Here is a 23,656-nt window from a genome sequence, read left to right on the forward strand (position 1 = left end):
GTATTTTCTTCCGTTCCTCCTTCTCTCCTGGGGGTATAAGTCTGATCATGAACAAAGCGAAAATTCCCCACTGTTCTTAAGTGTGGCTGATAGTGTTTACCCCATGTTGTCTTCTTATTTAAATTGCTAGATAGACATGAATCAAATGAGGATATGGAGTTCTTTATAGGCCAAGAAAGTATACATACTAGGACTTAGGCTGTAATTTAGTAGATGCAGCCAAACAAATGAATATAGAAGTCCATATACACCTAGGCAAACCACCTAGAGAATCCATTGCAATCTATATACATTCATACAATCGCACCAAAACTCCACGATCTAACCTCATCATCGTCCACCGGCGGGAAGACCACCAAGCCGTCCACCCCGACTAGCAGGGAAGTTGCGCGCACTCAACAGCGCACCCTTCACACCACGAATATCAGCCCTAAATCCAGCAATAGCCTCATCCTCCGATTTCCGTGTACCAGAGTTATCATTCGAGCCCGAGGTATTGGAATTCCAAACCCCATAGGTCGACCCAGTAGAGTACGTAGGACCACTATAGATCAACCCATCACAATAATGATGCAATTCCGTGAGACGCGTCCGCATCGAGTCATCCAACGTACTCGCATCCTTCTCTGAGTCAACGATCTCCCGCAGCTTGGATGTAATAGACTCGACACGACTGATGTGGTTATTAACCGCCGTCGATGGAGAGACAGCCGCCGGGTCCGCCGAGTTGACGGCACCAGTAGCGCTGATCACAGGGGTGGGCTCTGGACTCGTCTGTGTTGCGACGTCCCGGTGGAACAGCTCGGTTGGGTCCGAGGTGATCGACGAGGCGTCATCGTCTTCTTCGTCGCTGTAGGGCTTGCTCTTGCGTGCTGTTAACTCTGCCGGAATCACGGATACGGTCTTCTCCAGCTTCTCGTTTAGCTTTTGCAGGTTTGTTTCTGCTGTGCTGGCGAGCTCGTGTCGTGCGCTTGTTAGGCTTGCTAGCATGGGTTTCACGAGGTACTCGCTTGCGCCGTAGAGACTTGCTCCTAGACCTGCGGCGCCGTATAGTGTGTACAGGAGGCTGCGCATTGTCACGAGGGGTGGTGGCTTGGATGACTCGAAGAGGAATTCGGGGTAGGTGATTATTGGGGGGGACGTCGCGGGGGGCCGCGGTTGGCGCTGGCGCTGGTGCTGGGTGTGATTGAGGCATAGTGTTGGAGGTTGGTGAGGAGGTGACAGGAGGAGAAGAAGGGGTGACTTTGGATTGAGTGGGTGAGGTAGATGGCGTCTCTTCCTGTGTCTTGTCCTCGGCTGTGGTTGAGCTGCTGCTCGGCTCTGCGTTGCGAGAGACGCCGAGGACCTGCTCGATATCGTCTGAGCTCAGACCTTTGGACTCGAGGAATGAAACTTTGCGCTCTGTTGGTGCATCGCGGATTGACTCGTCTTCTAGGAATTTGGATGCTTGGTCTAGGAGAGCTTGTCGGGATGTGGAGGCTGTAGTTGCGGGCGCATTGTCGGAGGTCGGCGATGGCGACTCTTCGGCTGATTTATTGGCCGTCTGCCATGAGGGAATAGATGCTGATTTGGATGTATCGTCAGGCATGATGAGGTATCTGGCACATTCACCAGAGATATAAGAAAGCAAAGGCGTTGGGGGATGCTGTAAAGAGGAGAGAGGGAACCTTCCCCGGACTTGGGGCCATGTGAGCCCGACCTCGGCTGTTGCAACACCGTTGTACACCTGAGGCATCAATATTGCCGTACATTTTGCCATAACACTCGTACGTGTTCACATTGTATTCTGAACTTATAATATGATATTGTTTAAGAATAATCCAAATAAAAATTGTGTACCTTGAATTTGACTTGTATTTAGAGATCTATATCGAATGTCCCAAGTAGAAAACAAAAGATACCCTGCATCGTTCACCGAAAATAGCCTGTATGTGAGACGAAGCCATACCACCTGACTCTAGGGTCCCATTGAAGGCTATAGAGTCTTATACACCAATTATTTCCATATTTCAATTGAATAGATCAATTGAATATTGAATGATCATCACCATATAGTTCAAATGGCATCCGTATATACTCGATACCGCCCGGCAGAATGGACCGCGCAGTACTTCATTCGTTCATCCAGCGTCAGCGACTGGACACCTGGGAGAGAATCTGAAACCTTAGAGAAAAGTACTTGTGAGTATGGAGTTTCCCCCGTTGATCTTGTTGTTTTTGTGTTCCTTCCTATCTGCCCAAGCCCCGGGGGTTGGACCCCAAAGATCCCCCAAGAGAAAGCCAGGAGAAACATCCCAAAGCCTGATCCCCTGTAACAGTGCGCTTTGTTCGCATTGGAAAATTCCCGTATAGAAAAGCAATCTGTATCTTCCCGGTTTGCAACTCCGCCTCGCACTCCGTGGATGAAGTGATTGGATGTCCTTCCTTTCTTCCCTCTATCTCTCTCCAGCCTGCCCCCCTCCTCAAAAGGCTTAATGGCTTAGTTCATACTGCCACACACTTGCCTATCGTCCTTCCCTGTCCCGCTTCTTTTTACTGTTCTGGCTTTTGCATTTTCATTTCCCCCAAGACTTCTGTCACACTCGATAAAGCCGCCACCATGTCTCTCCGTCGATCCCTTCGATCGCGAAAGATACAAGATGACACCCCAGAGCCAGAAGCTAACATGACCACCAGGTCTACGAGACAAACTCGTGCCTCCACTTCTGCATCTGCTTTAGTCTCAGTCTCTCGATCTTTATTGAATTCAGGAGATCGAAAGAGATCTCTCCGTCTTACTGTCAAAATGGCTTCCAGTAAATTGCGGGAAGCTACGGGTGCTGGCCGTTCTGCTGGACGCCGCTCAGTCAATGTGTTCCGGGAAGATCCCATTGTCTCGGGACCCCGCTCCAGTCGGAACCGAAAGAAGATTGTAGAAGTTGCTACAAGCGACGAAGAGGAAATCGACGACCAAGAAGAGGATGAAGTCGACGATGAAGATGCCCCTGGTGATGACGATGATGACGAAGATGCCGATGCTGACGCTGACGCTGATGCTGATGGCGACATCGATATGGACGACATCCAACCTCAGGCCCCTACCAGGCGCGGTAAGATCACACCTCCGTCTCGCACCAAGCCGCCCAAGAGCGTGGAGGCCAAGGAGATGGAAATGGAAGAAGACGAAGAGGAAGAAGAAGATGATGAAGAGCCTATCTCCGATACGGATGAAGATGCCGAAGCCGAGGGTGAAGATCAGGATGAAATTGCAGTTCCAGACGTCAACGTCGATGATCTCGATGAACTTGATGAAGAGGACGAAATCGACGACGACATGGATAGTGATGCCCTCGCTATGCAAAGTGGCAAAACCACTAAGCGCCAGCGAGGAAATCTGGGAAATGATTTCCTGCAACTTCCCATGGGTGAGAAACTACATATTAACAATTCGCCGAAATTGAAGCTAACTAAGAAATAGAGCCCCAGGTCAAGAAGCATTTGACTGCCGAGGAGCGTCAGATGCGTCGTGCAGAGATGGCGCGGCGAAGGAAGAATCTGAGTGAGAAGCGGAATGAAGAGGAAAAGGTACACGCAAAAAGTCACCTTCAACACCAATTGGAGAACGGCCGCTAACATGAACAATAGATGGACACAATTAATCGACTGCTAAAGAAGCAGGCCCCCAAGCGGCGTGGTCGAGCTGCGGCGGCCGAGGCCACTGATGGCACCCCCGGCCAAGAAGGCACCGAGGCTGAGAAGCCCGACCCTACCATGGCGCGATGGATTAGCGGTCAAAATGGCTGTAAAGTCGCTGTGCCAGAAGAATGGCTGGGTACACCTACCGGACGTGTCTTCGGCGCACCTACGGTTCCTACGGGGAAAATGGTCGAAGAAGTTTGATGTTACATGCAGAAACTACAACGGATTGGCGCTTAAGGATTTTCGACTAAGGTAATCGGGAAACGGACTACATCATTTGCAAGGGACTAGGGTTGATTTTCTGCGTGTGCTGCGAACGGCGTTCAAAACATGCCTCTTCCAAATGTCAAGGTTTAAATGTCATGCAATACATCGACTGTTTCAAATGTTTTCTAGGTACACATAGATATGCCGATAAAACTGGGGTTTATATTCAATTAGTCGGCCACCCCCACTAGTAGTACGCGGGGCTAGCCTGTTCTAGGTCAACATTCAGCATTCCTACCCACAACTACCTCGGAACTGGTCGTCGCACTAATTCTATATATACAACGGCCTCCAGGGCCGGTCACAAGACCTGACAAGTCTGGCACAGCGAGGCATATGGTGCCATGTGCGCTGGAGCTTCGGAGCGCGAGGAAGAGCACGGCTTCCAAAGGCATAGTGCGCATTGAACAGGCCACTAGCATAATCATGCGTGGTGGTACTTATGCCAGTTCAGTGTTCAGAATGCTAATTCAAGAGGAAGGTTGGTCATCGTCATTGAGTCGTTGACTTGGGATCTTGCTGAGAGTCGGCTTTGGTGGGAGTATTGGTGTCCTGCTTCAGACCAACAGGATCAGACGGAGGTGAGGTCTTCTGAGCGTGCTGTCTCTCATATTGAAGTTGTTGGAATGTTGGCTGGAAGGTATAGTAGCCTGCAGCAGATGGAAAGATTCGAGATTAGTGACTGACATCAGATATGACTTATTCTTGCCGTAGAGTAGATTTACCTGTGAAGATACCCACGCCGATAGCGAAAACAGCAGGGAAGAAATTGCGACTCATTTCGGAGGAATTGGGGGTAGACGGCAAGATTTGCAGTTGGAGGTTGCGGAGGTGATGCGGGAAATCGGTTATCAGTTGGCTGATTAGCAGCCGGCGCGTCTGCTAAATTGCCCCGTTGGCACGCGTCGGAATAAAATTCCCTGCATTCAGACAGTTTGAATAGTTGTTCGACGTTTGATCTCCTTGTGTTTCGCGAATTTTAACCCAGGAATTATTTCGCTCACTTTTTTATCGCCCTAAAACCACCCAATGACTGTTTAGAGACATGGGGGATCCCCGCCAAGGATGCAAATGGAATCATGGCGACAACGAGGATATGTCCCCGACTCGGACGAGGAAGATGGATTCGATTCTCTAGATGCGAAGAACGGTAATATCGAAAATAGCCCCGCGGTCGAAAATCTCGAATATATCGACAACCCTTCATCTTCGCCGAAGGAAGGGACGACGAGTGTAACGAAGGAGCAACAAGAGCACGTTCGGGCTGAGAATGGCTCCATCACGCTCTCGGATACTGAAGATGTGACTCGTCGACATACGAATGGAGCAAGTCCTCACTTGACAAATGCCACGCATGACGAAACGACACCAAAACAAAGAAGAGGACGCAAGACCTACGGACTTCGATCGTCGGCTAGGAAATCAACGAATCGCCGCAGTATCGAGCTGCATAATACCAATGACCCCGCAAATTATACTGCCAGCATATATGATTTCCCAACATCATCGCAGGAACACGATAGGCCTCGATCGAAGCCCTCGAGCCTCGAATCTACGCCGAAACCCTTGAAGACCGCAAGACCCTCGCCATCGGAAGTTATAGCAGAGCTGCACCCCTCAAAGGAAAACACACAGGATGAAACTTCAAGCACTCGGAGCTCCTCTCCTGACGAGCTGGTGTTGATACCTCAGCCAATTCGGAAGAAAAAGCCCGTGGCCCAGAATATTCAGCCAATAGAGGCGCCACAATTACCACCACCTCCACCACTACAGGGGGTTTCGGATGATGATTCTCCATTATCTTCTGTACCGTCATCCTTGGGTTCTCCACCGGCCCACGATTTTATAGAAACACAGGCAGATGGTGGGATAGAGGCAGAGCCAGAAAGACCGGCAGATAGGGAGGCAGATATTCGGCAGACAGTGCTCGTCGAACTAGATGCCAACCCGAACAATGCATTACCCGATCTTGATCTCCCCGAAGAAGTGTTGCAAGAATTACCGCGTGCTGCGCAAAGAACATTCCGGAAGCGCAATGCTATCCAACTGCACCCGTATCATCTGGAATATATGAAGTTTCACCAGCAACTGGAAGCGCGGGGCGTCAAGCCTTTTGGTCGACCTGCGCAGCAAAGACAGCAGGTTACCGATGAGAGTCAAGGGCAAGATTCATATGACCCCAATGCACCTCCGTCAAGTCCCCCTCTTGAAGAGTATCTTCCACCGATAAGACATGAACGACATCGTGGCCCACAATCTGCTGCGGAACGCAAAGACTCAGAGCATCCCCGGCCATCGCAAGCTCATCTGGCAAAGCGACAGAAGACTTCTCATTCTGGAACTCCCAAAGAGCGTCGGAATTTACACAAACCGTCCAAACCTCGTGGCATCAGAGACAACAATACAGCTACAGCTACTGGGGATCAAAACGGTATCTCCATATATGATCTATCATCTAGCCCTCCACACACAGGCCGTTTATCTTCGACCTCGAGGACTCCTCGTGCCTCAGAAGGAGGGTTCCGGTTCCCTCGTGGGTGGTCACCGCCGGGAGAAGTTGCGAAATCTTGGGTACAGGAAACAGAAGAACCAGTCCAGGGCCAATCACCCGGTGCGGGCACAGATGATGATGATGAGGAAGTACAGTCCATCTCGTCCAACGGCCAGAGTGATCAAGAAGAAACCAAGTCAGCTGCCGAAGAACGTGAAATTCGACGATTCCAACGAATGATTCGAGGAGCGCTCCCTGCATCACATGCTCGGCTGCATCAGAAGATAAATGCAGATAAAGAAAAAGCCTCGCCAGTAGATCGCCATGCTTCTTCGCAACGGCCGGACGGAAAGGGTGTTGCACGGAAGCTCATTCGAAAGGGTGATCGATCAAGGCAACCGGCAACGCAACAACCAAGAGGCTTGTTCGATCTTGGAGATTCTGACTCGGACGGTGAGGACAACCGCAACGATGCCACAGGAAATGCTTCCATAGCCGATGACTCCAGCCAGAGGTTAACTGGCACCCTTGACCTTGAAGACCCCTTCGCGCTGGAAGGGGGTGATATTTCCGAGGATAATCGCATCGACTACATGTTTGGGCCTGTTCCGCGCAACTCAACAGGTTCTCGACACAAAACAAAGAGTTTGAAAAGGCCACAATCGAAACAAAGTTTCCTCAATGGGGAAAGACGGCCGAAGAGACCTAGACAAACCCGAATGACCGATGCCTCATATGGAACCCGAAGGACCAAGAAACACTCAACCGCCCAGCGACCAAGGATAGGAATATTGGATGCGCCAGATGTTGCCACTAAGCCCCGAACAGAGCAATCGCGATTGCTTAGGGTAGCGACAAGACGACCACGATTGCGTAAAGATAGAGGCAGGCAGAGCCCTACTCAGAAGTTCGTGAAACTAGCCTCAAGGGAGGACACAGTGGATGCAAATGAGTCCTTGCGAGATTGGAAAAGGGGAGCTATTCGGCAGGTCAAGATTAGCCCACCCCATCCTAGAGCTCCCCAACACCGGCATTGGACAACAAATCTTTCGATTCTCAGTGCTCGAACCAAATCAAATTCTAAAACCGGCCAGATACCGAACCAATTCCTCGATGCCGAGGCAGATCTCGACGTTTTAAACACTAGCACAGTGGAACCGGAACAGGCACAAGCACCGCCTGAATCTGGCGCAGTATCAGTCCCACCAAACCAAGCCCCAGTGGCCGAGTCCTCGTCCCGTCGAAAACCAGAGCAGCACGGTCACACATGGGTTATTCCTAGGAATGTTGCCATAACATCCTTGAAGAGGAACACCATTAGACCTGCAGCAACTAGTTTGGCTGGTCCTGGTAAAAGCCAAAAAGTGCTCCCGGCCATGTTCAACCAGTCATTGTCTATTCTCAATCGACACTACAAAAACCAGCGCACATCTCAACCTTACAAGCCCAGCCTGACCTTGGATCGATATGTCTCTGGCAGTGGGTCATTGAGTACTGGAGGGAACCCCTCGCCCATGAATGCTTCTGTCGCCGCCGCCGCTGCTGCCGCCTCAGCTAAAGTACGAACTCAAACACCAACCCATAAACCCGCTGTATCTCGACGGCGGTTGAAGAAGCATCCCCCCACCCGACTCAACCTCGATGCCGACGAATTCCGTCAAAATCCAGATCCTGCTACCATAGTTTCTGATGACTCGGAAGCTCTGGCCATAACGGATGTCGGACATGCACGCCCTTCAACTTTCAGCGTCGGTGGGCTTTTCAACTGGCAACGCTTCTATCCAGTCGACTTCGGAGTACCGTCATTACGCGACAATACATTCTTCCATGAGAGTACATTCATAGGAAGCGGAGAATTTTCTCGTTCGTTGCGAATCGCCGAGCGGGACTTCGATGGAGATGCCCCTCCATTCTCTATCGAGCTCAGAAACGAGACATTCAAATGGAGTCGCTGGAACGATACAGTATCATCGGAGATGGGACAGGTCTTTGATGTCATAATCGATAATGTTGAGCAAAGTGCTGTTACCACCCCGGAGACTGGCATTACAGCTGCCCTAGGAGTGGCATCAAGGCTATACAGGTTGTTGATCAAATACATCACGGGTAACCTGGCTTTTATTGACCCGGTTGACCGTACGGGGTTTGTCACTAGAGCCATGGGGTTGGTCTCCCAGGTGAGAGATCCGTTGGCTGCCTTTCTGACTAGTGACGAATACAACAAGAGTGGGCTCGTCAAGATTGCTTGTTTCAATATGATTCTCTCGAACCAGATCTATCAAGTTGCTTCTCACCGACTCGTCAGCCCTGCCCTTGCGACTGAGGCTTTTGATCTTGTCAAGATATCTGCTAAAGACGTTTCAGATTTGATCACGTCCAAGGTCGGTTCTTCTGAGTTCAAAGCATTGTTCAAGGAAAACAACGAGCCTGAACGCCGCGAGTCGGGGATTCGCGATGAGTATCCATCGGCAGAGGCTTACGTTGTCACCAAACATCTTCTACGTAGCTCAGACAACTACAAGGGCTGCTTTGAAGATCTTCAGCTCGAGACTTTCAATAGTGGACTTATTCGCAATGAAAGGGACGTGGGCAGCTTGGAGGATGGATGGCGCAGCATTTTTACAGTCTTGCCCCTCAACGAAATTGATCTGCTTGGGATTGCGCGCCCTGGTTATCAGTTGACAGCTGTCAATGACAATTGGAAACTAGCCAAATGGCTTCTCGCCCCAGCCCTAGACCATTTCGAGACCAACTCCAAGGCGCAACCAATCTCATACAACAGCTACTGTCGAACCTTGTTCCTCAGATGTCATCGCCTTATCAATTCCTGGGGGTGGAGAGAATGCAAGCCTATCTTGGACACGCTATTCGACTTTTTCGCCAAGAATACCCTGCACAACCTGAAACTCGAGGAAGCTCGTGGCTCGCCTTCATTTCTTGACGAACTTGATAGCAATCCTTCTCTGGATGCCCGAGTGGGGGAACCTTGTTTCCACACATTTCTCAAGATCGTAGCAAGTGGCCTCCGCTTCCTGGCGAAGAGATATGATAAGAAAAAGATTCGAAACTTTGCCTGGCGTCTTCTGCCAAACCATGGACGTGTATACCCGAAAGAGCAGCCCTTGCAGCACGAGGACCTCGATGCACTAAGAAATCACCACGATCTTCTTAGTACGTTGTATTGGGCTGTTCCTGATGGGTGTCGCCCTCGACTAGAGACGATACGCAATCTAGTTCATCCTGCCACTTCACATCGCGAAGCGTGCAGCATCAATTTGCGCTCATGGTCAAGACTTGTTCGATTCAAGCTTTCTACGGATGAAGAGGTTTCGGGGCTCGATCCGTTTGGAGATTGGTATGGCTATTTCGTTACGGAGCTGCAGCAACAGCATTCATATGCTCGCAAAGAGATCGAGGCTCAAAACACAGGCGACAATCGGGTTTCTCAACAGCTTGTTGAACGCACGATCTCCCAAAACCAGCGGCAGATCGAGGCCTTGTTGAGCAATGCGCTTGGTGGGCTGCGAATTGCTGTGCAACTGGCGCCGAAACTGGAGCATGCGCACAGGCTGGTTCTGAGAACCCCCTTTGAGTCAATCCTTGCACTTTTCAACCCCAAGCTCCCGCGCGTGAATATTGTTGTATCTGAGGCACTGCAGGTCCTGGTTGCTTACACCGAGAAAGACGTTCCAGCTACATCAACACCAGATGCCCCTGCGGCAGTGAATACTGATGAGGACAGTCAGGAGTTCGGTGACTGGGATGCAATCCAGGCTGTTTGGAACCAGCAAACTTCTCCAAGCGAGGGTATTGAACATGTGGAGAAGGTTTTCCATCCGATTGTATCTCGTCTCGTTTCGAACTGCTTTGGTGAGGACCACTGTCCAGAGGATGCCGTTCTTCTCAACGTGGTAGAGTGCTGGACATCAATCGCGCAGGTTCTCATTCGCCATGGCCTCCGAAATTGGGACAATTATTTGAGCGAGTTCGGCGATGATTCATGGACGCGGCTTCGACAGACAGTTCAGACAAGAAAGTTTGCACCGCTGTTCCTTGCGGCGTGCATCGAAAAGGATGCACAGATTGTTTCTGATTGCCGGATCCAAGTTATGAGTATGTGGATGTCGTCGCTGGTCGAGCGCTCCTCGATGTTGAAGTTTCAACATCGTCTCACGGAGGCGCTCTTGAACGGAAGTCCCACAGATCCCTTGCTTAGAAATCTTCCGTTCTCCCAGGATAAGAAGATTGGCCGGTATACAATCACCTTGGAGGAGATTGGCTCTCGGCGACTATCTCTCCTCTCGAGCCTATCGTCTAATATGCGTGAGCAGCTCCAGGACATGGAACTTTCAGGCAGTCGGAACTTCTCTGTGACAAAACAAGAGTACTCGGAGATGCTTCAGCGGGTAATGACGTCCATGAAAGACAACTACCAAGAGCTAGGTAACGGAACAGCGCAGGCTGCTCAAGGAGAATACGTCGAGTTCGTGCAACGGGTCATCGGTTTCCTCCAGCAACATACCAGCGACATCAAACCCATCGACCCCTTCTTCACGGACCCTGCTTCGTTCCCTTTGCCGTCTACAGACCCACGCTACATTGTCGCGAAGCTCAGACGCTACGAGTCAAAATTGTCGTCCAGCAAAGAGATCCAAACCTTGACTGGTTTCGTCCAGAGCATTTCCGAGCGCGCCGCCATTGACGGCCAACAGAGCTACCTGGTTGACCAGTTGCACACATCGATGAAAAATACCTACGAAGCCGGGGACAATGGCAAACCAACTCTCCGCGCCGTGCTCTTGCAATGTGTGTTTCCAGCGTATCTCGAAGCGACGCTTCCCAGCCGCGCTGCCTGGATCCTCAGCCGTCCTATCATCCAGACCATCACGCTGGAGTTCAAGAACCTCCTGTGTAACATAGACACTCTGGATCCAGCCTGCGTATCTTCTGTTATCGATATCATTGATGTTGTATGCCGAGCCTCCTGTCAAGCACTAGCTGTGGTTTCCTCCCGTCGCCATCGTCTGCAAAACCCTCCAACTTTACTCATGCTTGCCGCCTTCCTTGATATGATCTCCTCGGCTCTGCCAGTGGTAGATTACATTGATCGAACCACAGCTGCTGCGGAGGGTATCCTCACCCACATTGAGTGGATCCGCGATTTCGCCAACGCCGTGAGCAAATGTCTACACAACATAGATTCAGACGCAGACTTGTCCTCGAGTAGTGCCCATATCGCATTCCCCGCGATGCCGCCGCCCTCTGATAGCAGGAAAACTGAACTACTTAAGACGGCTAACAACATCGCCTCGAATGATGTCCAAATCTATCTCAGAAAATGGTCTTATCATCAGGGCAAGTACTACTTCATTCGTCCTGGTCATGAGTCACAGGAGATCAGGATCGAGCCCGAGATTGCTGTTCTGGTCGCTAGTCACAGTGAAGCGAAAAAGACCTTCGAAGATGCGGCGGTGGGATTTGTTCATCGTGCAAAGGCTCTGGAGTTAGTGTCTTGACCGAGTGGTGGTTTTTCTTTCGGTATTTATATACACGGCGTTCTTGGAAGAAACTTTAACGTGTCACGAATGTTAGAAAAGAATTAATAATGTTCTCTTGTGCTATATTGATAATGTTGTTGCTATAATGGAAGCTATAGTCTTCGGGTCCCAATGTACCTGTACGCCTTAGTGTATCTCTGATAGATATAATAATGACTATGTACTCTTAGTGACTTGGGTGAGGATTTTGAGCAAGGGCCGAGTTTATGTAAGGGGTATCTATGCCAACGGGTCCAGTGCAAACAGCTCTGAATCAATTAGGGCTGCATACCAAAACAAGCCTGGATATGCAGGTCACCATGGAATGCAATCTCCGTGGAATGCAATCTCCGATGAACAGCGAATCTGCGTTGCACGTTATGATCTAGAACCCCCCTTGGTTTACCTATGTCTTAGATCTAACCTGCTATATATCATTCTGTCCGATTCCATAATTTCAATATCAGGGATCTGGCACTATCCTTTTGATTTCTGCCTCTTACCATCCGCCAGAAATGCAATATGAACATCCTCATCACGCGCTTCTCTCTGTCAGAAGCTATGGGGCATTCATTCTTTTACAATTGGAGAATCTCCCTACCTACGTGGTAATCAACCTGTCGAAACATAGTGATTGGCCCAGCTTTCCAGTGTCAACGAACCCAGATGCTACCCTCTTGAAGCACAATGACGAAGCCCGTTTATCATTTTCTGATAATATAGCGAGTTGAATAACACTCTGCGGAAGACTATTTCCCCCGTGATTGTTTATGTCGTCATTCCGAAATTCAATCATGCGTATGGGACACGAGCCGAAGGCCTCAGGTAAGGGGGTCCTCCATCCGTCGGAAGTACCTTGAACAGCGACATCGGTGTTCATCCTCGATTTGAGTTGTACCCAATATTTTCATATGCCCAACAAATTCATTTTTCTCGATCAGCTGGCGCATAAAGCCTGATTTGAGCATAGTGCCTGTGATACTCAGCACTACTGTAGCATTTCAAACCCGGATTGAATCCCATTTTGGAGCGTGATAGACGGGCACTGGGCAGTCCAGCGATACCATATGCTGCAGAAGCAAAAAGCAAAAAAAAAAAAAAAAAAGTAGAATCACACGGGAAATCCGCGAATACTACACAATCTCACGTGGATGTGATGGAATGTCGGGTGTTACAATGTTCTGCGGGAAGAAGGAAACAAGTTTTATACTTGCCGTTGAAGTTATTATCCAAGGTTGATATTGGTATTTTACTTGTCTCTCTTTAATTTGTTTTTTGGGTTTAGTATGTTCTGGGAAGTATAATATTGTATAATATGAAGAACTATATAATCTGTTAGGGGACCTCGGAAATCCATATCATTGAGAAAAATTAAATTATAAATTTAGCGAATATGATTTGGAAATCTTTCTTTAGTGCTATCGCCATATTGGCACATATTTTCCCAGCTTTAGCTGCCCCAACTCCCGATTCAGAGTTGACTAGTCAGGCGTCAGACAAATATGTCTTCGCCCACTTCATGGTTAGCACTCTAGCACCTGACTACTTTCCATTCCCCATCATTGACATAGATCCCATGGACCTAGGTCGGTATAGTAAAAGACTACCAGCTATCAGACTGGAAAGAAGACATGACTACAGCCCAATCCATCGGCATCGACGCATTCGCCCTGAACTGCGCAAGCATAGACAGCTACACCCCAACCCAACTAGCCCTAGCCTACGAAGCAGCGCAACAAGTCAATTTCAAAGTGTTTATCTCTTTCGATTTTGCCTATTGGACCAATGGGGACACAGCAAAGATTACGGAGTACATGAAACTATATGCAGGTCACCCAGCGCAGATGCAATATAAGGGAGGCGCGGTAGTAAGTACATTTGTCGGAGACAGTTTCAATTGGGATGAAGTGAAGCAGGGTACGCCGCATCCCATTTATGCATTGCCAAATCTCCAAGATCCGGCTGAGGCTACTACCGGCCCTGCTAAAAGCGCTGATGGTGCGTTCTCGTGGTTGGCTTGGCCTACCGATGGGGAAATAGTATCATCCCAGGGCCGATGACAACCGTCTGGGATGATCGATTTATTCATTTCCTCGCGGGGAAAACTTATATGGCTCGTTAGTAACTCTTGAATACAGTTCTGGGTTTTGAGTTGTAAACTGACTCGATGATAGCCGTCTCACCCTGGTTCTCAACCCATTTCAACACCAAAAACTGGGTTTTCGTTTGCGAGAATCTGCCAACATTACGTTGGGAGCAAATGCTTTCCCTTCAGCCTGACCTGATTGAGATTATCACATGGAATGGTACGCTAACCTTATATACTCCCGATAAATTCTCTAGAAAACTTTCTTCTAACCGCGCAGTTATACAGATTACGGCGAGTCCCACTATATCGGCCCGTACTCAGCCCACCACAGCGATGATGGGTCATCCCAGTGGGCGGAAAATATGCCTCACGACGCCTGGCGCAACCTATTCAAGCCCTATATTGCAGCCTACAAATCTGGAGCAAAAACGCCTACCGTGGAAGCAGACGAAGTCGTGTACTGGTACCGACCTACGCCCAAGGGCGTCGTGTGCACCGGTGATAACCTCCCAGCACCAATGGGTGCCAACATGCTCAGCGACAGTATTTTTGTCGCGACTATGTTGACCAGTCCGGCTACATTGACTGTGCAGAGTGGGAATAATGCTCCTGTTAGCATTGATGTTCCGGCGGGGATTGTTACTTCGAATGTGACTATGGGGGTTGGGGCCCAGTCTTTCAAGGTGACTCGTGATGGAAAGACGATTCTGAGTGGCCAGGGAGGGTTGGCTGTTAAGGATAGGTGTGTTCATTATAACTTCAATGTTTATGTTGGGTCGATTACTGGGGTCGATAGGTAGTAACATTTGAGATTGTGGAGTATGTCTTGGGAATTGTCTCATAGGATTACGAGTACATAAGCTAAACTACATTGGATATGTCCACCCATTTATTAATTATTATTATTATTAGTAGTATTATTTCGGAGTAGAGAATGATTTGTTCTTAAGATCCCGTGTCTCATTTGATCTCCGAGTGTACGGAGTACTATCCCCGTACTATCCCCGCCGATAGGGCACTTAGATCTACCACGATAGGGGTTTTCCGCGGGCTCTATCATTTTTGTCTCTGTCTTCGTAATTTTTTTTTGGTTTCTATTTTAATAAATAGTTTCATTGCTAACACCCACATATCTCCAAGTGATAAAAGATATGGCTCCTTATCGACGCGTCGCTGTTATTGGAGCAGGGCCTTCCGGCCTGGCAGCTGTGAGGGCGCTTGAGCAAGAAGGATCATTTGATTATATCCGGGTTTTTGAAAGGAAGGATAGAGTTGGTGGCTTATGGTTAGTATGTATTTTTGTTTAATACTACTATTTACTGACCAAGACACGTCTTTACAGGGCCTATGAGCCGGAGCCAGACAGTTTTCAAGTGAACGCCCAAAACGAGGTCACTGCAATTCCCAGTGAACTTGGACCCAGAACTCCATGTCTCACGCCAGCAACTCCGGAGCCTCAAGGTCTGCGGGGAGCGGCCTACGAAACCCTCGACACTAATGCCGGTGCCCGCACAATGGCCTTCACGCATACGCCGCTGCCAATGGCCAACTCGATTGGCTCAATCCGAAAATTCGGCCGAGACAATCCATCTAGACCGCGTCACGTTGTTTTACGCTATCTGGAGGAATTATTCGTCCCATTTTTACATTTACTTGTGCTAGGCACCACTGTTGAAAAGGCTGAGAAAACAGATGATGGTCAATGGAAACTCACGCTACACCGCCGAAATGTCGAGCATGGCACGTCAAATCCATCGAAGGATTACTGGTGGGAGGAGCAATTTGATGCGTTGGTGGTAGCTTCGGGACATTTTACAGTTCCTAATATTCCAAATATCGAAGGTCTAGTCGAGACCTGCACCGAGTTTCCGGATAAGTTTGAACATTCGAAATCCTGGAGATCTCAGGCCTCATATGTTAATAAGGTGCGTTATGAGGAACGAATCAAGACAAATATTCCAGTCGCCTGAATACTGATTTTTGGATGATTTCAGAAAATTGTCATCGTTGGTGGTGGCATATCTGCTGCAGACCTTGTCGAGGACTTGCACCAAATCGTCAAGGGCCCGCTTTATGTTTCCCGACGTAGCGATGTCGGCTTTCTAGAAGACGCATGGTGTCTTCCCAACGTGGTCAATAAAACAACCATCTCGCGCATATCCCCTGCCGACGGTGGCACGGTTGAATTCCAGGACGGGACAAGCATCAACGGCGTCGACAAGATCATCTTCGCCACGGGATACAAACTTTCGTACCCGTTTTTGCCTTTCGAGGCTGTTACTCCCCAGAACAGGCTGGCCGGATTCTACCAACACATTTTCCGTATCGGGGATCCTTCCCTTGCTGTTATCGGACAGGTAAGTCTCTCCCGTCGATTTCATTCGCAAACCCACAGGATTCGTAACATAGAGATCCGTGCTAACTCGACGCAGGTCCGAGCAGCAATTAGCTTCCGCATCTATGAGTATCAGGCTGTGGCGGTTAGTCGCTTCCTAGCCGGGCGTTCCAAAGACTTGCCGAGCAAAATAGAACAAGAGGAGTGGGAGGAACAGCGACTACAGTACAAAGGGCCTACCGAGCTGTTCCACGAAATAAAGCCGGATTTCGTGGACTACTATGGCTGGTTGCGAGAATTCGCAGGTCACCCAGCAGGAAAGCCTACGGAATATCTATTGCCGGAATTCGAGGATAACTGGGTTCAGAGCGATATAGAAATCCTGTTGGCAAGGCAGCAGTATTGGGCAGCTCTCCGAGCTAAACATCGCGCGCTGGATTATGTAGCAAAAGCATCAATTTGAGGATACCTATATCAATATTTCGAATGAGTGAGAGCTGGCTGTGGTCAACCGTAGTCTCAGGGTTGGGTCCTTTGTGTTTGAATATCATCCAATGTGATTAAAATGTATAGTATCCATTACTTCGATTGGCTGAATTCTTCCTTTCGTTGTTGTATATTGACGATAGTTCCTGTTTCAGGGAAAGAAATGGAGCAAATTGTCAAGTTCAATAGAAAACATAGGGCTTGAGTGGAGGTGAGTATATCAGTACATCTATACTTAAGAGAAATAGAAAGGCTACTTACGGGGCTAAGACTCACTATATTCAAGAAATTTAATTAATAAGCCTTGCGCTTGGAAATATATTGAAGTGTTCTTATTTGATATGAATCTAGCAATATATATTATTAGAGAAACGATGTGGCAGGTTTTGGTTCTCAAAGCTTCGCAACTTCAGTTTGTGTAAAATCCCAGAAAGCAGCTTCAACATCATGCTCTGCAAGCCATGCAATATCCGACAGCCCCGATATCCTCTCCCTCAACTCTTTATCAGTCTCTTCCACCTTGCGCTCATCCCTCAATTTAGCCTGCCGGGCCGCCAATCCGATCTCCACTAATTCAATGAGCTTGTTGACATGAGGCCGCCGAGTTCCATCAAATAGAGCCAAAGCCCTCTCGAGTTGACGACGGCTTGGCTTTGTGTTCTTTTCAGTTGGCCAGACATGGGCCAAGGCTAACCCAAGAGCGTGGGCATCGTTCATTGCGAGTGAGCCGCCAGCCGCGAACGCGCCACCATGGGTGTGTCCAGCATCGCCAATCAACGCAACATGGCTTTCGAAGACCATTGATTTGAGAGATGTGCCTAGATGGTTTGGGTAGAGTCGTGTGCTAGGTGTCGCATCCAGGATATTCTGTACGGTTGGATGCCAGCCCTGGATGTTTTAGTCATTTTGAAGTGGAAATGGATATGGTAGGAATCACTAGTAACCTTGTATAAGTCCCTCAACATAGTCACGTCCCCTTCCGTATTCCACTTTGCTGTTCGATATGGATTTTCCGGGTCATCGGGATCAGACTGTGTTTGGCCAACGACAGTATATTGGGTTTTCCCTTGAGGCATATCAGCATTCCTTGTCCTAGCAAACACATGCTCCCTCTGGGCGCACAAAACAACACCTGACGTACCTAATCGAGACGTAAAGAGGAAGTTCTCATTGGGTCCACAATGGAACACAGCGTCCTCGGGTAACCCTTCGATGTTTTCCACCAAAGCTTTATCAAAGGTGGACCTGAATAGAATGTCGCCCGTCCATTGGAGACTGTGTCCCGGAACAAAAACCTTCCTAACTGCCGAATGGATGCCATCTGCTCCCACCAAGAGATCTGCCTCGAAGATAGTTCCGTCCTCGAAAGCTAACAGAACACCTCCACCCTCTTGGGGTGATTGGATATCCACGGATTTAACCCTCTTGCTTAGCTTCAATGTCACTTTCGCGGGTAAACTCTCCAACAAAAGCTTCTGGAGGTCAGCTCGGTGGAAGCGAGCCATGGCATCACGAGGGTCTTTAACTGTTTGATGGGCGGTTTCTTTGAGAACCTCGCCTGTCAACCAATGGAGGTAGACAAAAGGTCGACCACTGGGCTGTCGAAAAGCGTACTCCTCTATCAGTGCCGGGTCAACACCAAGCTTGTAGAGGGAACGTAGGCCATTCGGCCCTATCCCAATGCTTGCGCCAACCGCTTTTAATTCGGTGGCTTGCTCGAAGATCGTCACGCTTACATTCGAGGGTAGTAGGCGCGTTAGAGCAATGGCTGCCGTCAAACCGCCGATTCCGGCGCCGGCGATGGCGATCCGGAATTCACCTTGTGTACTTGTGTGCTGCTCTGCCATGGTTGCAAGTTATTGTCTCCAAACGTAGTTCCCAGTAAGCGAGAAGCCGAGACTATAAATTTTGTTCTTTGCCCTAAAGCGCTAATTAAATACAGACCATGGTTATGACGAGCGATTCATACAATATTCCGTATAATCGGATGATCGATGATTAGATAGGGTGTTGCCTCATAAAAAGTGAGGCTGTTCGGACTCCGTCCACGGAATGTCCGAAGGAGCGCTATTGTCCGTTGAAGACCCCGGCGCGGGACCCACCACAAGATTCGGGAATGTCGCCGGGAAATTTTGGCGAGTAGTCTTTCTTCATAATTGTAGCTAGAGCTTCTGGGCTGTTCTGGCTCTGAAAATCACGCGATTCGGGTTTAGAGTTGCGGCGCAGACGGATGTTCGAGGCTAGAGACCGAATGATGGATCCTGGGAAAGCAAGTAACTTTGGCCTCAGAAACAATTATGCTCACATAACATTCCAAAATTATATATATCTATATATAGCTGTGTGCAATTATCCAAGCATCGTCCTATAGGGATTCTTTCTCTGCCAGTGATACATAGGTTGAGTCGTTAGTGGAGCGCGGTCTATATTGTAGTCCATCTCCAAAACGGAAGATCGGGTTTCTCGTATCGTAGGGCACATCGGAGCGAGAGGACTGCACGGCTTCCTCTGAAGAGGGCAAATCGAAAGGAAGCTTCCCTTCAGGTTTGGCAACACCAAAAACCACATCCAAGAGTGCTGCATCGCTGGCGCCGTAGTTGACCAACAATGCGTTGGCCGCATCGGAAATTTCAGGTATTACCGACGGACGATCAAGGTAAATGTCAACAATCGTGAGAGGAACGCTTCGGAATATGCTGGAATGCCGTGACTTTTCTTCATCGTCGAACTCGATGGACCCAGAACGGAAAAGCGCCTCGAATCCCCCCGGACGTGGTTTAGCAGGCGCTCTAAGGCGTAGCAGGGCAAAATCAGCCTCCGTCAACGTTTCCACAACAATCAATCCCCGGGCCTGGACAAGCTCTGGCGGGATTCCTTCAATATAAACTTTCTGTTTCAGTCCCGATGTGAGTGGGAGGAGGTCGTTCGTGTTTTTCAATAATGTAAAAGAGCGCCGCTGTGCATCCTGGCCAGCATCAGAGAACTCTGAACAGCCGACAATAGTAGAAGCGGCCTCGACGTCCACGAAGGGGTTCTCAAATAGCCCCTGAAGGAACTTATCGGCCAGGAGACGACGGACCGAGACATCGATTCGGGACTCGGGAAGAATGCCATCCCTGACTAGTTTCACGACCAGCTCTGGACGAGACTCCCCACCCAGTTGATCACAACCGGCTTCAATCAAACGCTGTACTCTCTCGAGCTCAGTAAGGTGTTCCACACCCCAGGCACGAGCGGGCATATCTTGACCTCTAATGACTGCATCTGTGACGAGTCCCCAATCGGTGCAAATAATACCCTTAAATCCGAGCTCATTCCGTAGGAGATCCGTGATAATTTCCCGATTAAAAGCAAAGCCAACCTCATCGTACTTTGTACCAATAGGCATGCCATATGATGGCATGATTTGTGCGGTCCCTGCTTGAATAGCAGCTCTGAAAGGTCTCAGATGATATTCCCAGTTGTCGCCGGGGTATACCTGTTCACGACCGTAGGTAAAGTGAGGGTCTTCTCCATCCTGTTGGGGACCACCACCGGGGAAGTGTTTTGTCATAGCCGATACCGAGGAAGGACCAAGGGGTCCGGGGCCCTGAAGACCTCGAATGTAAGCCGTAGTTAGCTCACTTGAGAGCTCTGCATCCTCGCCAAATCCACCCCTGATACGGGACCATCGTGGTTCCGTCGCTATATCGACCTGAGGATGAAGAGCAAGTCGCAATCCCACCGCAAGATACTCGCGACGGATGATATCCGCAAATCGTTCCACTAGAGCAGATGACCTCAGAGCTGCCAGTCCCAAGGGTTCCGGCCATTGCGAGAACTTCCCGGCTAGAAACCCGGTTCCGATATTGTTGGTGAAATGGTTTCGTGGGTCGCTGCTAAGGGTGATCGGTATACCAAGACGTGTCTCCCGGGCTAAGAGTTGGATTTCGTTGTGCCATTGGGACATTGTGCTTGCATTGTCGATGCTTCCCAATAGGTTGAAATGGTTCATCGCTTTGCCGTGAATCAAGTTTTTGGCGCTGTCGCGATTCAGCTTTGGTACATCAGTTGCAAGTGCTCCGCCTGGGCTTATTGCAAGAATGTCATGAAACATTATGCCCGCCTTCTCTTCTAGAGTCATACGGCCTAGGAGGTCATCTACCCTGCTTGCCACAGACAGGGAGGGATTCCAGTAAGGAAGAGATGACCTGGCCTTGAGGTCATCCCGTGAAAGTAACGTAGACATATGGAGATATCTGGCCGACGAATTTGTGTGAAAGATTGAAAGAAGAGCTGGGAAGTATTTGTGCCCTGTGTATGTGAGAAGGCTGGGGCAAAGAGGAATTCAACCACAGGCGAGGTGGCAGAATGGACAGGCGAAGGATGAGGGGCAGAAATAGAAATGGAGAAATCAAAGGAAATTCGTCATATTCGAAGATATATGACTAATGTTTTAGTGCTCTATAAACACCTATCTTTTCACCATGAGATTCTAGAGTCCCATAGCATTTATTTAGGGCTACAGGCTACATGTATATACATCTAGTGGAATGTCGTACTCGACTATAACAGATTAATTTCACCAAACTTGATGTATATAAAGTATCCATATCCTAGATGCTGTAATTTCACTGTGTTAGTGCCCTGCTTTACAAGTAACGATAAGAACGTACCTGTGGGCCATTTCTCTCCTAGAGTGGGTAGATGAAGAACTTGTTCTCAAGGTCACTGAGGTCAAGGACCGAGATATCAACCTTCGTTTTGACCACATTTCCATCCGCATCGATTTCCTCAACGTATCCCTCTCCAAAGTTTCCCAACGCGGCCTGTTCCTCAATCCACACTCGTCGCTCCTTGTTCCTTCTCACTAGGATAAATCTTATAATAAGGAGGAAGCACGGTGTCAACACAAAGCTAACGACGGTCTGAGCAATCCAAGTGCCGTAGTAGCGTGGACCTCCAGACTTCCAGAGTTGCGGAGAAATGATGTTGGAAATGCCGTAACCCATCATAAACAGAGCATTGCGCGTCAATTTCTTCGTATAACCCGCAGAGCTCGATGACGCCCAAACGAAAGAGATGATATAGGTCATACCCCAGGTTGTGACTCCAAGCAGAAGACAGGCGAGCAAAGGAATGGTCTTATCCCAGGCCAATGCAACCATACCAATACTTCCTGCAATAGCAGGAAGAACCCAGAGGGTTGCCCACCAGGCACTGTAGCCTGGGAAGAAGCGGAGAAGAAGAGAGGCTACGATTGCGACACTAACCGCGAAGCCACCGGACGCAACTGTGATGAGGGTAGATCCGAGATTTCCAACCCCCAAACTAAGTAGCAGGATGCTCATCTGGAAAGCAAGGTTATTGGCAAGATTGAGGCAGAATGAGACCAAAGCGAAGAGCCAGGTGATAGGGTCGGACAATGCTTCGTAGAAATGATGTTTCTTGAAGGTTTTCTGCTCAATGGAACTTCTGGTAGCCTCGTGGACTCGCTGGATGACTTGGACTTTTTCCTTGTTTGTCAAGAATCGAGCTTTTCCCGGATTGTCAGGATAGCAGAACCATGATAGAATGGAGAGAAGTAAAGTCAGGCCTCCTGTGGCGATCATGAAGAGTTTCCATGGGCTCACGGTGGACTTGCTGAAAAGCAGAGCGTAGGAAAGCAGTCCTGCCGGAACGCTGGAGCCCACACACGATATCCAGAATATGGGTTGAATATGGTGTAGCTCGTGTGGAGTGAAGAACATGCCCATGGTGGTTTCCATTGCAGGCACCAAGGCGGACTCGACGAATCCCAAGAAAAAGCGAAGAGGAATAAGGCCTGCGTAGTTCGTTGCAGCTGAGTGGCAAAATACAATCACTGCCCATAGGAAGATTGATATGCTGACGTATTTGCTTAAGGGGAAGCGCTGAATTAAGAATTGTCCCGGTGCCTGCCCGACAATATATCCTGGGTGCTGTATTAGTAAAATGTACACTAAACTTGCATCAAATCTCTTGATCTAAACGTACCTGTGTAGAAGATTGTGTTCAGGTTATTGTATGAGGCATTGGTGAGATTGGTATCCTCCATAATACCCAGAAGCACAGCCTGACCCAAGGTTGCTTTGTCGATCTGTTGAGATACATTAGCAACTTTCTACTGCAAAGTAATTAGTTCAGTGATAACATACAAAAAGCATCAAGTCAATGACAATTAACAGCAGAATCAGACGGAAATATAATTTCCTTGTCAGTTTTTTCAACTCCTGGGGTGTCGGTGCTGCTGTTTCACTGCCATACTCTTCGACGATTCTCAAAGTCTCATCGGCTTTGTTGGCAGTGATCGTTTTCATGTGTGGCTTTTCCTCTTGCAGAGCGATGTTGGACGCATCTTGGGTGGTAATGGTTGATGTCTGCTTTTGTGAGGCCATGATTGATAACGCGGCATCGATGTTGTGAGCCCGCGGTATATTTCAGTTTTCGAATGATTATAAAAAAAAATTATAGATGAAGGTCTTGATCACTGCGTATTATGTATCTATCTAGATGGAGGGCGTAACTATGTGTTCAGTGTCGTGATTTCAAGTTACTATAGATGCCGGAGTTTGTCATTTTTCATAAATATGGCGTCAGTTACTTAAATATCTCCACGCCGGGATCTTATTTTCAACTTTAACCAAGCATCTCCGAAGAGACACCGATGATTAAGGTTCGAAAGACTTCTTATACGTTAATAATCACCTAATCACCTATCTACAATTTCCCTTCTAGACAAAGCCCGTCTAATGTTCCAATGTCCGGGAATTGAC

The 23,656-nt window shown here is 48.8% G+C and overlaps 9 protein-coding genes across 9 annotated transcripts; 4 read left to right on the forward strand and 5 right to left on the reverse strand.

Moving 5' to 3' along the window:
* Positions 1-330: 330 nt before the first annotated feature.
* N7487_001389 (peroxisomal membrane protein PEX14) lies at positions 331-1,588 on the reverse strand (the record flags this gene model as incomplete). The annotated part of the gene is made up of 2 exons (XM_056869137.1): positions 331-1,170; positions 1,223-1,588. The coding sequence occupies 2 exons, from the start codon at positions 1,586-1,588 to the stop codon at positions 331-333; spliced, it is 1,206 nt and encodes a 401-aa protein (XP_056733921.1).
* Positions 1,589-2,599: 1,011 nt separating this feature from the next.
* Positions 2,600-3,879, forward strand: N7487_001390 (PAPA-1-like domain-containing protein; the record flags this gene model as incomplete). Its single annotated transcript, XM_056869138.1, has 3 exons — positions 2,600-3,404; positions 3,458-3,564; positions 3,625-3,879. The coding sequence occupies 3 exons, from the start codon at positions 2,600-2,602 to the stop codon at positions 3,877-3,879; spliced, it is 1,167 nt and encodes a 388-aa protein (XP_056733922.1).
* Positions 3,880-4,437: 558 nt separating this feature from the next.
* On the reverse strand, positions 4,438-4,725 carry N7487_001391 (uncharacterized protein; the record flags this gene model as incomplete). The annotated part of the gene is made up of 2 exons (XM_056869139.1): positions 4,438-4,595; positions 4,671-4,725. 2 exons carry the CDS (start codon positions 4,723-4,725, stop codon positions 4,438-4,440), a joined length of 213 nt encoding a protein of 70 aa, XP_056733923.1.
* Positions 4,726-5,010: 285 nt separating this feature from the next.
* N7487_001392 (uncharacterized protein) lies at positions 5,011-11,952 on the forward strand (the record flags this gene model as incomplete). The annotated part of the gene is made up of 1 exon (XM_056869140.1): positions 5,011-11,952. One exon carries the CDS (start codon positions 5,011-5,013, stop codon positions 11,950-11,952), a length of 6,942 nt encoding a protein of 2,313 aa, XP_056733924.1.
* A 1,652-nt stretch (positions 11,953-13,604) lies between these two features.
* Positions 13,605-14,862, forward strand: N7487_001393 (glycoside hydrolase family 71 protein; the record flags this gene model as incomplete). Its single annotated transcript, XM_056869141.1, has 4 exons — positions 13,605-13,971; positions 14,025-14,090; positions 14,148-14,279; positions 14,348-14,862. The coding sequence occupies 4 exons, from the start codon at positions 13,605-13,607 to the stop codon at positions 14,860-14,862; spliced, it is 1,080 nt and encodes a 359-aa protein (XP_056733925.1).
* A 351-nt stretch (positions 14,863-15,213) lies between these two features.
* On the forward strand, positions 15,214-16,860 carry N7487_001394 (uncharacterized protein; the record flags this gene model as incomplete). Its single annotated transcript, XM_056869142.1, has 4 exons — positions 15,214-15,347; positions 15,405-15,987; positions 16,057-16,419; positions 16,495-16,860. 4 exons carry the CDS (start codon positions 15,214-15,216, stop codon positions 16,858-16,860), a joined length of 1,446 nt encoding a protein of 481 aa, XP_056733926.1.
* A 416-nt stretch (positions 16,861-17,276) lies between these two features.
* Positions 17,277-18,730, reverse strand: N7487_001395 (FAD-dependent oxidoreductase; the record flags this gene model as incomplete). Its single annotated transcript, XM_056869143.1, has 2 exons — positions 17,277-17,771; positions 17,828-18,730. The coding sequence occupies 2 exons, from the start codon at positions 18,728-18,730 to the stop codon at positions 17,277-17,279; spliced, it is 1,398 nt and encodes a 465-aa protein (XP_056733927.1).
* A 518-nt stretch (positions 18,731-19,248) lies between these two features.
* On the reverse strand, positions 19,249-21,111 carry N7487_001396 (glycoside hydrolase family 3 protein; the record flags this gene model as incomplete). Its single annotated transcript, XM_056869144.1, has 1 exon — positions 19,249-21,111. The coding sequence occupies one exon, from the start codon at positions 21,109-21,111 to the stop codon at positions 19,249-19,251; it is 1,863 nt and encodes a 620-aa protein (XP_056733928.1).
* A 445-nt stretch (positions 21,112-21,556) lies between these two features.
* Positions 21,557-23,278, reverse strand: N7487_001397 (uncharacterized protein; the record flags this gene model as incomplete). The annotated part of the gene is made up of 3 exons (XM_056869145.1): positions 21,557-22,815; positions 22,878-22,980; positions 23,039-23,278. The coding sequence occupies 3 exons, from the start codon at positions 23,276-23,278 to the stop codon at positions 21,557-21,559; spliced, it is 1,602 nt and encodes a 533-aa protein (XP_056733929.1).
* Between the last annotated feature and the right edge of the window lie 378 nt (positions 23,279-23,656).

This window comes from Penicillium crustosum (assembly GCF_028827405.1).
Source record: "Penicillium crustosum strain IBT 35664 chromosome Unknown utg000001l_segment0_segment0, whole genome shotgun sequence".
In the NCBI taxonomy this organism is placed as follows: Eukaryota; Fungi; Ascomycota; class Eurotiomycetes; order Eurotiales; family Aspergillaceae; genus Penicillium; species Penicillium crustosum.